Below are 10,133 nucleotides of genomic sequence, written 5' to 3'. Positions count from 1 at the left end.
TCATTTCACAATGAGTTTTACTGCCTAATGCGAGTGCCATTTTTACGACATCTACTTTTACACTCAACTATTCCAGTTAATGTTTTGTTCTGTCGTGTTAGAAATTGTTATACACCGTTTGAAAGCATCACGTCATGTGCCTTTGTTTCAACAGAATTGTTAATCATGGGATATGGAGTCACTCAGGAACGCCATATAGAAATTATTCGTTTCATTATGTTTCTACGTGAGGAATTTTATTAGACAGTCAGTTTCAAAAGTTCGTTACGAGAATTCGAGGTAAAAACAATTCACTGAAAGCCGCCTTTCCACATGTCAATAGAAGGATAAATGGGGCAAACATCTCAGCAACAGCACGCGAATTTTCGTGTCAGGGTATTTAAATCTCGGAATAGTACATTTGTCTTCAATTATTGCTTATAAATTTAACACTGAACTAGATAAAATTTTATTTGACTTCTGTGCATTCACTTCACAAGAAAAATCGTCAGAGCTATATTTTCTTACAGTCTGTACGTTGCTAGTCAGACAGCAGGACAAGCCATATCAAATTATTTGGTAAAAACTGAGATACACTTCTATTTCCCGATTCATGCTTTACGGGCCGCCAGAACAAACGTGAACATGTTTGGATTTTCCGCAAGATCCAAAGTTTTATGGGGATGGTATATTTCCATCTGGAAGCCGGCATCTTTAATAGCTTTTTCTACCACCTTTTCGGTGATGTTCGCGTGAGCAAATGCCACGTCTCCAACGGGATAGCTCTTTACACCACCCGCGCCCACAAGGACAAGTAGACCGCCAGGTTTCGTGAGTGTTCCCACGTTGCAAACCGCCTTCCGGAAAGATTCGTGGTCTGCTGTGGCCGATTCCAGGCATCCGGAGGATATAATGACGTCGAAGCTCTGCCTGTGTTCCTCAGGGAGCACTCCGGGCTCCAGGACATCGCAGGGAACCACTTTACGAACGGCTAAGCGTGTGCGCTCGATTATTTCCAGGGCTCCCTTCCTGAGGTCGCTGGATGGTAGAACGAAAAAGTGGAGGTGAGCTTTTACGCAAGATTGATGGCTCACACTCATCACGGGTGCAGAGAACAGAGATACGGGAAGCATTAGGGCTCTGGGGTTCCTTTCGCAAGTTGTCTTCAGACCTGCCAGGGGCTCTAAGTTGGACAATCTGCGAGAAAACCGGCAAGATCGCCAGCCGCCGCGATTGGACAGCGTCACACTTGACCTTGGCGCTGGCCAATCGCGGCGGTCGGTGATGGCGCCGATTTCTCCCCACGTGTTCTTAGACTTCCAGGTGAGATATCGTCAGGTATCGCTGGCACACTTTGAGCTGCCCGAATGCTTACCGTCTCGGCGTATTGGCCTTGTATGACCTTATATGTAGTAAATGACAGAATCAGAAAGGCAGGAAGGTGCCTCTAGGGCGAGCTCTCTGCCTTCGATAACGCTTCAGCATATCCTGAGGCTCGAGCTTGTTCCAGCTAAGGCGTCACCCTGTTCAATATATCTTATTGTTGAAATCCAGGAAATCAACATAAAATCATCCGCTCTTCCTGAGGGAACGAGAAATATTTATGCTAAAGTTATCCAACCAGTTGGCACGATATATTTTCTTAAGCAAGATTTGTGAGTTTCATCAGACAGTTATCCTTGCAATAAGTTGGTATACACTTTGTTCCGAGTCAGTTGTACAACGACTTATTGCTTTACGTTCCCTAAAGCAATGAGCAAAAAAAAAGCTTCCTTTAGATTTAGATGGATTGAACTCCGAAGAAACAGAAAATATAAAAGGTATTTTTTTAATATAGTAAAAAAAAGTCTAGCTGAAGTCATTGACGTTTAAAGCACACTGTACGTTCAGTCCTGACACGAATCTGAGGACGACGAAAAGGAGAAGAAAGAGCGATTAAACAACCCACTGTTGAACCCTACAATGCATGTTGTATTTCATCTGATACATTTCTGTACGAAGCGCCTCCGAGAAAAGCTGAGTAGAAAGGCAACGCGAATGCACGCTGTATCACATTCGATGTACATGATTGTGCCACCTGTCTGATACCCCTGTGAGACAGGCACGTTAAATGAGATTTAAGCAAAATGGCATTGGAGCTCGGCCAATCCGCGTTTTTAATATGCCACTCTTCGCGTGCCCCCGCCACGTGCAGAACTAGCATCACGAGCTGATTTGCCGAGCGGTGGATGACATTCGATCAAAATGACATTTATACCCGTGCCCCACGGGCAACTCGAATGCCATTTACAACGAATAGCATTTGTGTGATCGGCGAATCAGCTCGCAATCTGTCGCGCGTGGAACGCGCTACGCCCGGAGTGTCGCGCGCTGATTGGCCGTCCGCTCAAATGTCATTCGTTGTAAATGGCATTCGAGTTGCCCGTGTGGCGCGCGTATTACTTTCCCGTCTGACAGGGGTATTAAAAAGACTCCACTCGATGGAGCCAATAGGCTGCTCGGCACTCAGATGCTCGACTTGCTCACGTTGGCAAAACGTTCGTGGGAAGCTCAATCTCCAGGCAGCGCTGCAAGATTGCAGATTGCATTCCACACGTTTGTAAATTGTGAGAAATGTGCAGTTGCGCTGAGCTTAAAAATAAAACAAAGAAAGCGAAAAGAAACTCTTTTTGCCGTTTCAACAACACAGGTAGAGTGTACTAGAAGGTACGAGTGGGACGAGCTATAGGCGCCGCTGATGCTTTCAATTGTGCCTCAAAATGTGGAAAGCGATCAGGTGGAACCAAGACACTTTGATCTTTGCGCCACCTTTGCTGCGATCAAGCAACGACACAGGTCAATGTCATAGGACAATATAGCCCCTTAGGGGCTATACTGTATTTTTTTTATGATTTCGACGTCAGAGGGAACGTCAAAGCACCACGACAGGACGACGCCACGACGTCATCGTCGACGCCGTTACGCGACGCCAAGATGCCGTCGTAAGCCTCGTCGTGACGTCGCGTCGCGTCAAGGACGACGCCACTTGGCGACCTCAAGTCGCCGTTGTAACACGGTCATGACGTCGCGCGCCACATCGAGGACGATGTGGACGTGGTCGTCGATGCCGACGTTGACGTCGACGCCGCACGCAACGTCAGACATCGCTGACGTTACGTTAACGTCGTCCTGACATCATCGTGAACGTACACGTCACGACGAAACCTTGACGGCGTGTAACGTCGTCGCCTTCGCCAGCTTCAACGTCGAAGTGCAGTCGCGACGAAGTCGTGACGTCTTGTAACGTCGTCAACGATGGCGTCAACGTCCTGAAGCTGTCGCGACGTCTTCGTGACGTCGACTTGCGTCATGTCGACAACGACGTCAACGAACTGACACCAAGCGTCCTTATGACATTGCATTGACAAGGACGCCGTCATCTTGACCTCCCGTGACGTTGTCGTCGTCGTCATCAACGTCAACGTTGACATCGTCGTCGTTGTCAACGCAATATGACGGCAGAACGCAGCCTTGATGTCGCGTAACGTACGTTGTCAACGTCGATGACGACGTTGACGTAAAGGCGTCGTCCTGATTAAGCATGGCGTTGTGACGACAAATCAGGTCCCGGTGACTTTATGTACGTGACGCCTGGCGTCAATGTTGTATAAAAACTTTGGTTCGGCGTTCTATCGTTTCTATCCAGTGAGCCGGTCAAGCTTGGCGTTGGAACGAAACGCGTTTTTCATAAAAAGCGGCTAAACCAAACCACCTCGCTCGTAGCGCCCTCTAGTGCACTACGAGCAGAGTGGCTTGTATTAGCCGCTTTTTCACATGTGGAGGTATCAAAATAGCACTCCGGTTGCCCCACCCGTTCCTTCTAGTATACTCTAACCCAGGAGGCACGCATGCATCATGTTTATGATAAAAAAAAAAAAAAAAACATAATCCAATTCTACATTTGTGAGAAAACAAATTGAATAAACATTTTAAATAATTTTTACAATTATTTTTTTATACTAGCAGAAACTTTAGAATAATTTCATGTAAGAAATAGGAAGTCCTCATTGTGGCGGTGCAGTTGATACATTAAGTACTGCGTTAATAATTTGAACACCGCTACGTACGTATAGCCTTCCGCCTCGGCAACCTTCTCCGCGCGGAAGGTCCAGTCGAGGGCATCTTCGTCCTTGTTGAGCCACTTCATGAGTTCCAACCTGTTGGTTTCGACTAGATCGCTCATCACGATGTGGTTGCATCGACTGGAGCCCAGGAGAACGTTCGCGACAACCGGGCCGCTGCCCAAATCCAACAAAGTGTTGCCCTGCACAAGGTCTATAAAAAGCATGCCAGAGTTTCATACAACTTTATTGTAAAAAAAATGCAAATAAAAATGTATTTGTTATTGTTAAAAAAAAAAAAAAACCAGCATCATCACAATTCACAAACATGCCGTGTTTCGTAGTTACAATTCGTGCATCTAATTAAAGGGACACTGACACCCCCCAAAATATTTTTTTCATTTTTCGCCAGGTGCTTCATTATGGTGTCGGAGGACTACCCAATTAATATTTTGCAACAGAGTAGCGTATTTTTTTAATAAATCCAAAAGGCGCAACTGCTCGAAACCGAAACCGAAACCCGACGGAGGTCGGAGAAGTGGAGAGAAGATAGTGGAGTGGCGGAAGTCACGTGGCTACACCCGACCGTGCAATTTTTTTTTTTTTTTTTCCTTCCTTCTCCTTTTTGTAGCAGACGACCCGCGGCGTAGTGGGAACTGTTTGCCGCGCGATTCTTTTGAAGTTATGTTTGTTCCGCTCGCTGTTCTGTAGTCCAAGATGAGTTGTTTTGTACATTGAGGAGTTGGAGATGAGTAGTGAGTCCCCGTGGTGAATTTCCATGATCGGCTCCGAAAAGAATACACCCAAGATGTTGCGTGAAGAGCTGGCTCACATGTTCTGCGTCCGAAAAAAAGTGGCATTGTGCGACAGAGTTTCCGAAAGATCAACGGGATCGGGACCAATGGCTGGCTGCAATTCCTGTAGAACATTTATAGGCACCTCGGAAAGCGGACGCTACCTGATTTATATGCCTCTTGCATTTTGTGGAAAGTGATTACATTGAGTTCGCAGGTGTCAAAAAGGAGATCCCATACCATTTAATTCAGCGACGTGTCGTCCACAACATTTGTTTGTTATTTTCTTGTTTGTTTCTTCAGTGATAATTATATATAAAAAAAAAGAAGAAATGTAAACATAAAAAAATGTTTGAAAAAAAAAAAAAAGTTTCATTGGGGATCGATCCCGGTCCCACCGCGTGTGAAGCGAACGTCTTTCCGACTGAGCTACTCGGACATCATCTTGTTGGGTGATTTCTTCCCTTAGTAACAATGCAGCCGGTAAACTGTAAGTTGGAAAGTTTGCTGCCGATTTTCATCGAGCAAAAGCACTCCCGGGTCGAAATCGGGAAGCACCACGTATTGGCGACATAGTAAAGAAATCGTACGCGTGCATATTCAACCCGAAGTAGACCCGTCGTGCTTGACGTTTGCGCGAGCGATGTCTTCAGCCACGAGAAGGGAGCGACGGCTCGGCGACGTCTTCGTGCAAATCGGCTTGGTGGTCGGGCGTATTGTAGGGGATGAATACCAATTCTTTTGATCAGTCCCAAATTTCTCTTTTAAAGGCAGACAGAATTCGCCGGTACCGCGAACGACAGTTCTGAAGTAGAGGTCCAACGCCCGTCGTCCGCTGCCATCGCCGTCCCCGCGAGTCCCACGATACGCGAAACGACGCACGCACAGAATGCTTCCGGTTCTCTGTGCAACTTTTTTTTCTAATCAATGTATTTGCAGCTTTTTAGAAGCCACAAGAAATGGGTTTCATATTTTTTTCTATTTTTAATATTGGGTGTCTGCCTTCAGTGACCAACGACTTGGATTAAATTTGGTGGTCGCTTCGATACCTTAGAAAACGGCCCGTGACCACGGAAAAGAGAGTGAGCGAGACTCGAACCGGCCAGTTCTTGTTCGGCAGTTTTTGGGCGGAAAGAAACCGAATTTCGAGTCGCAAATTGTGTTCTGGGTAGTTGGGCTCTCATATGTCATGTAAAACTAAAAACCTCGGCGGGCATAAACACCCTGTCAGTGTCCCTTTAAGCCCAGGTGTGATACTAAACAGCTCGCTCATAACAATCGGGAGGTAAAAGGCAGCCTCCGATTACAACTCTGCCGAAATATAACACGAATGCCCGAGTCCAACTAAGCGACAAACAGAAACAAACGACAGCGGCAGGCCTCAAACCAGAGTATATTTCGCGATTGGCCAGGCTTTGTAAATAAAGGAGGCTATGCTTGAACACGAGCATCACGCACGCGAGGGTATCTTTGGCACGCTCGCAATCGCTCGTGCTTACTTCACGAGCACCGAACGAGTAAACGCCTGCCATAGGTACCATCATGAGCATGCTGCATCTGTTTGAGGCTTGTCGTTGCCGTTTGTTTATGTTTTTCGCTCTAGTGGGATTTGGGCACAAGGTCATCGCTTACTAGAGAGCCTCGTTTCAAAGAGGGGGCAACTGAAACCGTGGGGAGTGTTTGCAACTCAATGGCGGGCAACTTTCGCTCCTCCTGCTAACATGACCGTGTGCAAATTCCGGGAGACGTGCGCGTGAGAGATGATATCTAAACGGTTGTGTCAAAAAAGTTAAGTAGCTGCGTTCGAAACGTTTGGTTGCAAATGCGCATGGGAGCGTTTTCGCAATACCTCCTCGCTAGCAGAGCGGAAGGATGCTAGCCTTGCGTCTACCAACTAATCCTTCCAACCAGAGCTGGCCGATCTCACGTCCCCGCCTGTTCTCGTCTCTCCCTCTCCCTCAGTTTCTGCCCGCTTACGGCACCAGGTCCGGCGGCCCGACTCGGTTGGCGCGAAGTACGGCATATTCCGCCCCTGCGTCGGCGCGGCCGGACAGGGGGTCACGACTGGAGGACAGCTCTCCCCCTGTGGGACATCGACACAACCGCGTGGCGCTCTTTAGCACACGCTACATTTGGCTATAGACGAACCTTAGAGCACGAAGAGAACTTTAGTAGTGTCAGGTAGCTTAAGAAACCCCAGGCGAGACGACACCCGGTCATCTTATTATTGTTGCGCATACAGCTGGTTACGCCATTTGCCGATTTAAAAAGGCTGGAGAACGAGGCACGAAGCAAGGAGCTTGAACACATAATAAACCACGCCCTCAGTTTCTTCAGCTGTCAGCGACCATAGCTCATCCATTTACGTGCAAAATATAGCCAGAACATGTACGTGTTCTTCGATCAGTAGTCTGGGACAACTCTGGAACATAGATAAGTCCATACGGAGAATGTCAGAACATAATTTACCTGACTGAAAAATATTATGAAGTATTTTTAATTCGGGAGGAACACCTTCACCGATATAACGACCATACTGGTCGGCGTAAGTCCGTGGCAGAAATTTGTTTTTGTACGTATCCCTCAGGGCTCGGGTTTCCTTGCTCCCCAGAGTGCCCGAACTGAAACTCCTGAAAGCGAACAATGATAAGGTTAACGAATATCTCTCTCGATTTCATAGCGACATTGAGCAGTTCGGTTATTAAATAAACCCCCTTTTTGACTCTTGCACAGTGCTAATCACGCCCAGTGACCTCTGTAGTTTCCACGGCATGACCGCATCTGGCTTTGCTTCAGACTCTTCGAGGCAACAATATTTCGAAAGCCGGAGCAAGTCAATAATAAAAGTGAACTCCAGCGTAACAAAACAAGAATGCAGAGAACATATGCAATCTTCAGTAGAAAGCGACTCCGACCTCTCGCCACACTGGCAGAACGTGCGCTGGAGAGGAGCTAGGCTACTCCCCTCCAGTGTTCGCTCTGCTAATCTCGATCTTCGACCACCCTGCCGCCGCATCACACCGTGACGTTACGAGACATTGCGACGTCACGTGAGTTCCTAATGTCACGTGATGCCATGACGTCATAAGACACTGTGACGCCCTGACATGTCGTGTCACGTGATACCGTGACGTCGCGTGACTCTGACGTAACGGTTTCACGTGACGACATTAAAGACGGACGCCCTACATCAACGTTTTTCAAGTGAAAAAATGAAAGCCGTTTACAACTCCCTGTAACACCGAATTAGAGCGCAGCTCTTGAGAAGGAGGAGGGAAGGGTACTGGGGGTCACCTGTTCTCGGGGAGGAGGGGGGTGTCACGTGACTTCAGGGGGGGTCATGTGACCTTGGGGGTCACGTGACCCCCCATAAATATTTTTCCGCTAGGTTTAGCGGGGAATTTTTTCCGCTAGATTTAGCGAGGAATTTTTTCCGCTAGATTTAGCGGGGAATTTTTTCCGCTAGACAGCGGGGAATTTTTCTCGCTAGATTTAGCGGGGAAATATTTTCTGCTAGATTTAGCCAGGAAATTTTTCCGCTAGATTTAGCCAGGAAATTTTTCCGCTAGATTTAGCGGGAAAATTTTTCAGCTAGATTTAGCGGGGAATTTTTTCCTCTAGACAGCGGGGAATTTTTTCCCCTAGATTTAGCGGGGAAATATTTTCTGCTAGATTTAGCCAGGAAATTTTTCCGCTATATTTAGCCAGGAAATTTTTTCGCTAGATTTAGCGGGGAAATTTTTCCGCTACATTTAGCGTGGAATTTTTTCCGCTAGATTTAGCGGAGAAATTTTTCCGCTAGATCTAGCGGGGAAATTTTTCCGCTAGATTTAGCGGGGAAATTTTTCCGGTAGATTTAGCGGGGAAATTTACTCATAACGCACCGCGCGGTTACGCCGACGCCGACGCCGACGGCAGCGTTGCTCAAGCCGGAAACGGGCGCCTAAGAGCTGCGCTCTTAAATGTCCTCACAGAAAACGCGCCCAGAATAATTAGGTTCTCGGATCAATGGTTCTCGCAGGCCTCGAGGCCCCTTCCGCGGTTCTCCATGAGGGGGCAGGCACGTGCGATTGCAAGGTTATCAAAGTTGACTTTCTGCGCGCTCTGCGCATGCCTGGAGGCCACAGAAACAACATGCTTGTGACCGTGTTCTCGGCGAGGCGCACGTTTGATCTTAATTTTACTGTTACACGTGTTCCTCACGACTCCCTGACTCCGTCATCTACTACACAGTGGCTCCTTTGCCTTGCACATTCATCGTACTTGCTGGCAGCAATAAAAGGAATTGAGGCGTTCTAACCTTGCGTTATGTGTAACGAGCTTCATACCGCGACCCCCGAATTCCCAGGTGGCAGTAGTAAATTTAAGCACCTCCCTCAGGGCCGTCATGCTGGAAACCATGTTTGGCGGGGTTATTTCTGAAAAGAAATATAATACATATATTTAAACTTTGCCAGATTCTATGAGCATGCAATTTATATCTTCCAACATCCGAGAACAAAAAAAAAAAAAAAAAAGCGCACGCAGATTGCAGCTATTGTTTCGGTTACATTCTTGTAATGAACGAATGAATGAAAGTTTTATTTTCGTTCTCCGTTAAGAGGGGCAAAAAGCTGCACCATGCAGACATTGGCGTGCACCAGCTGCAAGGTTTCAATCATCAAAGATGGCTATGGTGCTTAGAGAGACCTTGAAACGATTTTTCTACATTCGCTAAATACTACTCAGAATCACTCCTTAACGTTAATAAATTAGAAAAAAAAACTGTCCTGATTTTTCTTTTTTTTTTTACGCAATGGTAATTGGCCAATAAATGCGAGAAATATGAGCATCGTTGATGCCCTCGACATGGAGCCGGTAGAGTCACTAAATGAGGTACGCTTAGAGTATCGGCGCTCTGTTCCCCGATATTGTTGTGATTGCCGCGATCTTGGTGCTTGTGCAGACCAGACGCAACTGGCGATCGTCATGATTTGAAGGTGCATTGAATTCGATGTTAGGAAGCTCATGTAATATTACTTTGCTCTGTCGCCAACTGTTTAAACATTTGTAAAGGACAGAAAAGCGTTTCCTCTGATTTCAGATAAAGCTTCAAATAACTGGGAACCATGATTTTAAGACACAATATGGCCAAGTGTCGTTACTCCGAGGCGTAGCTTATTTAGTGGCGCTAGGAGCAAGAACAAGCGGCCATGTGTCCTGGTGCCTATTCCATGCCGCCAACGTTAGTCATAGCCACGCGGTGGTGTCGGCAATGTAG

General features: G+C 46.9%; 1 protein-coding gene across 1 annotated transcript; it reads right to left on the bottom strand.

Annotated features, from left to right (window-relative positions):
• Window positions 1-590: 590 nt before the first annotated feature.
• LOC115311960 (indolethylamine N-methyltransferase-like) lies at window positions 591-9,274 on the bottom strand. The gene is made up of 4 exons (XM_029970829.2): window positions 9,174-9,274; window positions 7,343-7,503; window positions 4,086-4,293; window positions 591-1,017 (listed from the first exon to the last, which is right to left on the bottom strand). The coding sequence occupies exons 1-4, from the start codon at window positions 9,272-9,274 to the stop codon at window positions 591-593; spliced, it is 897 nt and encodes a 298-aa protein (XP_029826689.2).
• Window positions 9,275-10,133: the final 859 nt, after the last annotated feature.

Source organism: Ixodes scapularis, unplaced genomic scaffold (assembly GCF_016920785.2).
Source record: "Ixodes scapularis isolate PalLabHiFi unplaced genomic scaffold, ASM1692078v2 PGA_scaffold3__209_contigs__length_174095766, whole genome shotgun sequence".
In the NCBI taxonomy this organism is placed as follows: domain Eukaryota; kingdom Metazoa; phylum Arthropoda; class Arachnida; order Ixodida; family Ixodidae; genus Ixodes; species Ixodes scapularis.
Note: the sequence above shows the minus strand (reverse complement) of the source record. Positions and strands in the feature narration are given on the sequence as shown.